The 5,652-nt window shown below is 46.7% G+C and overlaps 1 protein-coding gene across 1 annotated transcript; it reads left to right on the forward strand.

The window, feature by feature from the left end:
- The first annotated feature begins 756 nt into the window (after positions 1–756).
- LOC136974372 (transforming growth factor-beta-induced protein ig-h3-like) lies at positions 757–5,359 on the forward strand. Its single transcript, XM_067269221.1, has 14 exons — positions 757–1,016; positions 1,081–1,326; positions 2,161–2,304; positions 2,369–2,466; positions 2,542–2,702; positions 2,898–3,065; positions 3,132–3,282; positions 3,355–3,498; positions 3,734–3,946; positions 4,012–4,148; positions 4,230–4,400; positions 4,460–4,564; positions 4,639–4,879; positions 4,955–5,359. The coding sequence occupies exons 1-14, from the start codon at positions 862–864 to the stop codon at positions 5,200–5,202; spliced, it is 2,382 nt and encodes a 793-aa protein (XP_067125322.1). The 5' UTR covers positions 757–861; the 3' UTR covers positions 5,203–5,359.
- The last annotated feature ends 293 nt before the right edge of the window (positions 5,360–5,652 follow it).

The following is a 5,652-nucleotide window of genomic DNA, read 5'->3' on the forward strand; positions in this document are numbered from 1 at the left end:
GCCGCCGATCCCGATAAAATACGCGAAAAATACTCGGCTTAAACATCCCAAATAAATTTTGTTTCTTATTTTTCTAATTTTAATTGGAAAAATATATAAATAAAATTTTAAAAACGGCAAATTATTAACTTTCTTTTATTTACGCCACGAAAACGTAAACGTACGGAGAGGATCCGGTAGCTCCCGATCTGCCGGTCGAAAAAGAAATTTTTCCTACCGGCGATGAACCGACTTTTTCTTAACGAGTACGTTTAATAACGGTTAGTTAACGCTTTATAAAATACCTTCCCGGAGTCGAAAAAAACGATAAAGCGCGCGTTGCGTGGCCGACGGGCGTCAGATTCGACCTCGAGTGACTCGATCCGCGTTAACAGACGTCGAAAATTATATCGGATGAAAAATTCTGACGTCACTTTCCATATGTCGAGAAGGTCTTCTAAAGAAAGTAAAAGGATGTTTATCGATTTTCGAGGTTCCGCATTCGCGTGACCGGAAGATAAAATTATCCCACCCACCGGGAAAATTACGATAATTCCAGTAAAACTTTCGGGAAGTTCCCATCGAAAAGCGACGCTTTGGGACGGAACTAATGGCCGGCGAATATCGAAGGTCCTCCGCCGATTTAAATTCTTAATTCTGTAAATATCGAACGAGAGATTTCGCCTTCGCCGCGCCGAAAGGTCGCTTCTCCTCTTACGTATTATTTCTAATTCCCGACGCGTCCCGTCGAGCTTAACCGTGACCGAAAAGACGTAAGCGACGACATTTGTGACTCCTCGAGGTCGATGGCTCGTCGCGCAAACTTATAAAAGCCGCTTCGACTCGTCTCCGTCCTCGTATCCAGCGTTTGCGACGGTCCGGATGAAGTACTCGGCCGCTGTCTTATTGCTGATTTGCATATTCGCGCGCGCCGTAAATGGATCGAGGAAAAGGAGATTTTTGGATTATTTTAATCCCGTGGAACCAAATTTGCTTTTTAATACACCCGACCACCCGTGGGAGGATCGCGCGAATAGGTTAGTTACCGTTTCCGTGGGTTTTTTTATTTAAAAATTTGGCTCTCGACGTAACTTTTTACAGGATCTGGAGAATGAACGGGAATACGGTTTGGCCCGATCGTCGATTGCATTTTCGTCGCCCGGACGGTTTCTTCGACCATTCTGATTTTTGGGAAAGTTTCTCGTCTCCGATTAAAGTGCCCGATTGGTTTCCGCCGAGACCTTTTCGAAATCCTCGGCCCCCGTTTCCCAGACCCCACTGGGAAGCCGTGGACGTGACCGGAATCGGAAGGACTTTCGCGTCTAACGACGGACCTTGGTGGAAAGGGTGAGCACGTTTTTCCTTAATCGTTCGATGCGAGAAAAGAAACGTTCCGTTTAATCGCCGTTTACTACACTTTACTATACGCGCTTCGCGTGTTTACCGTTCGTTACCGTATATACTCGAACCGTTTGTTTGTCTATCTACTCCCTATCTACTGCGGATATATATACGACGGACGAGGAGTGCGGTCGGTGCGTGCGAATATAGACGGTCGAAGCGCGTATTTGCCGGTGTGTGCGTAGGCCTACACAAATGCACGAGCGTATACGCGCTTCGACTACGTAATCCCGGCTATCGTACGAAACGAATTCTTTACTCCCTCGTCTTAAATGATTGTATAAAACGCGTAATCGTTTACTTCCGCCTACCTTACGCACTCCACCGTCGACTTTGACATTGTCGTATAGATTACGTACGGTACTTCCCGCCTAATCTACGCCGTCGAATCTTATTTATTTCCTACCAACGCGGACGGCAAAAATTTGCTTCTTTTCGTCCTTCCTTCCCCGTCGGTATCGGGCATTACGGGTCGTGGTACGGTACGGTACGTGCCCCTAATTATATCGTCGGGCGAGACGTTTAAAACCGTTCGTACGTATATATGGGCAAATTTTGCGACGACGGACGTAAAACACCGGCCCCGCCTCTCCCGTCGTCGGGTTTATCCCTTCCTCGTAAACTAGCGACGCGGTCCCAAATGGCAATTTCCTACTTTCATCGCGCGCTAAGAACGCTCGTTGTCTATCGATATACCGAAATTGATTATATTTTATTCGTAGTTTTTACAGACAAAATGATCCTACGCGGATGTAGGCTAATTACTTTACGTGTTTACAGCGCCAACGTATGCGAAGAGAAAGAAGTGTCGATAGATAACGTAGAAGTGGAACGAATTGCTAAATCGAGCAACGAAACGTACACCGACTACGAACACGTGTCGGAATGTAGGGAGACCGAAACTTCTTACGTCTGCAAAACAAGGTCGGTATCGTTCCGTATCGCGTTTCTAATAAATCGATACGTGTATATTAACATTACTCTTCAGTTTACGAGAGAATAACGTCGACAAGACCGTTTACGTCAAGTACGAGTGTTGCCACGGTTTCAAAAGACGTTACGACGGTCGAGCGGGTTGCGTCGAAGGTAATTTTTCCATTCGCCGTAAACAAAACCGGGCAAATTACAGAAAATACATTTGTTTTCTTTCGGAAACTCTAGTCGACCTGAAAGACTTGTTACAGACGATTCGATCGTTGGCTCTGACGCGCTTCTTGCAATCGACGACGGACGTCGGCGTAGAAGACGAATTCGGGACCAATAATTTTACAGTTTTCGTGCCAAACGACCGGGCCTTCGAAGATTACGAAAAGCAACGAGACGTAAGAATCGTCCGGTAAAGCGGTCTTACTACGGAAGAATAAGCCGTATTAAAGTCCGACACCACCCGACGACGCGGCCTTTCGTTCGAAACGGTCTACGTCGTCGGCTGGCTTATCCGGCCGTATTAAAGTCGCTTTCCGGTCACTCCGTCCTCGCTTTCGAAGTATCCTTCATTCGATTTTTCGAAATTTTAGGGCAACGACGAAACCGCCGTCACCGGCGCGGAAGACACTAAAGATATGCTCATGGGCCACGCCGTCCGGGGCTTCCACAAATCCGGCGACTTGGTAGACGAACGCGTCGTTCCTTCGGCAAACGGGCGCAGTGGAATTCGTACCAACATGTTCTTCGTGCCGGAAAAGGTAACTCGGACTTCCGTCCGACCACACTCCGCGGGAAAAAGAAATTAATAATTACGTTTTGGGCAGATAATAACGGCTAATTGCGTTCGAGTAGTGGCCGTTAACAATTACGCCAAGAACGGCGTGGTGCATATCGTGGAGAAAGTGTTGCCTCGACCGACTAGGACTCTGGCCGGTATCGTTTCTAGCCACCCTCAGTTTAGCGTTCTCAAGGGATGTGAGTAATTTTTAACATATAGACATTTCTTCGGCCATTTGCGTAAAAATGTTCACGTAAATCTTTCGTTAGTGCTCAGTCGAGCCGGTTTGGTGCAAACTCTACGCCGTCCGAACGGCAACTTCACCCTGTTCGCTCCGACCGATTCGGTATTTAACGACGAAGCTAACCTTAAAACTCTGGAAAAAGTGATGGACGGTAGTTCGTGCTCTACGAGTAAGTCGATTTTCTACAAAATATAATTGCATTTGTTTATATACTCGATAACGACCGCACAAAAGTTTTTTGGGTCGATTTAAATCCTTCTTTACGTCCGGCCGGAGGCGGAAGGTATTTTATCTTCGAGTCTCTGGCTAAACGTAAATCAAAAAGCTTTCGTACGGTCGTTATTGTTTAGATTGTACAAAATGTATGTAAAAAATGTACGAGAGACTTTAATTTCGTCTCGGAGGGATTCTCGAGCATCATCTCTTGCCGAATGTAATCTGCACGCCCGCTTTAACGGCTCCGGCTCGAACCATCAACGTTCTTGGAAATTACCTGACGTTATCGCGAAACGAAAACGACAAACTGTACGTGGACGGCGTGCAAATCGTAGCCAGAGACATCGTGGCCACCAACGGGGTCCTCCACATTATAGACGGAATCCTGCTACCCGACGAAGGTAACTCGTTTTTTGTACCGAATAAAATTTATATTTTATCGCGTGTTAACGCTATTTCGAAACAGTTCGGACGCTGAGTGATGCGCTAAAAAGTGGCGGAATGCGCCAAGTGGTAGATCTGGTCGAAGAGGCGGGTCTTCGGGAGGAACTGGATAAATTGGATAACTTTACGTTCTTCGTCCCCACTAGAAAAGCTTTAAAAGTAAAGAATGAGTAAAAGCTTAATCTATTCGTCGCTTAATCTATTTAGATAAAACATTGAATGTCGAATTTAATTAAATAGAAAATGTCGCCCATCTTGCGAGAGGAACTGAAGAACGACAAGGAGAAACTACGCGAAATTCTTTTATATCATATCGTGCCGCGCGACGAGGACGAATGCGACTTTACCGACAACGTCCAGTTGCCTACTCGCCTAAACAACAAGACGATTAGAATAAATCAATACGGACGAGTAAGTTTCTTTACGAGTTTTGTCGCGATTTTACGGGATGTAATTAATAAAATTCTTAGTTTTCCACAATTTCCAACGTTCCCGCGCACATTACCGCTCAATGCGTTCGAGTGATCCCCAGCGACAGGAGAGTGTGCGGCGGGGTGTTACACCTAGTCGATCAGGTAGATTTCCACCGCTCCCGTCGATTTCTCTATTAAACTCCGGTTTAAATTTTGGTAATTTCGTCTACGTACAGGTGTTACTTCCTCCTAAACGAAGCGTAATGGACGTCGTCGAAGACACGAAAGAGTTTTCGGTGTTGAAGCGTCTACTTCGAGGAACGGGTCTGGATCGTAAATTAAGAGAAGACAAAGGGCCCTTTACTCTCTTTGCACCCACGGACACCGCATTCTATAGTTTTTCCCCAGTTCCCGTTTCCGAATTAACCGAAGATTGGAACAGAACCGAACGATTCCTCCAGAGGCACATTCTGAACGGTAACGGCGGCCGGTGCGAGCGCCGCGCGTCGTAAACTAATGCTAAACTAACACTATAATACTTTATTTGTCCAGATATGAAGTGCTGCGCGGGTATATTCCACTCTCCGTTTCGACACGACCACGCGAGAACTCTAGAAGGCTCTTTGGTGCCACTGCATCGAGCGGCGTCCGGTTGGATCTGGTTCGGACGCGCTAGAATCCATCGATGCGATCTGACTGCCGAAAACGGAGTCGTACACATCGTCGATAAAGTACTCGGCGCGCCGACACCCGAGTTTCTCCATCCCATTCCGGACAATCCCTTCGGATTCTCTCCGTGATTCGCGTGTCCAGCTACTTAAAGAAGCTCGTTGCTTCCGCGAAGACTCGCGTAGCTCATTTATCGATGCGCGGGACGTGGGAAGAATCGCGTGCTTCGTCATCGGAATGGCGTTTCGTCATCCGTAAATAAATATTTTTCAATTTTTATATAAACGAGACCGACCGTATTCTTGTCTCTACTATAACAATCCCCGAATATTAATTATACGAAATATACATTTTTATAATCGAGTAAAAATATAAAGCTGGCGTTCGTAATCTTGTTCGGAGTCGGCTCGTAGTTGGAGGACACCCGGAATCAAATCCGGGCTGGCGATCTTGTCCGCGTCCCTTCCCTCGGCAGACCGCTTCCATTTTAGGCTTAGTAGAGCGTGGGTCCGAATCCCGTCCTCGTCTATTTTTGGCGCCAAACGGCCCGGCGGTCGAGATGGCAGCCTACCACCGGGGGA

This window comes from Centruroides vittatus, unplaced genomic scaffold, assembly GCF_030686945.1.
Source record: "Centruroides vittatus isolate TY-2023 unplaced genomic scaffold, ASM3068694v2 contig_349, whole genome shotgun sequence".
Lineage (NCBI taxonomy): Eukaryota > Metazoa > Arthropoda > Arachnida > Scorpiones > Buthidae > Centruroides > Centruroides vittatus.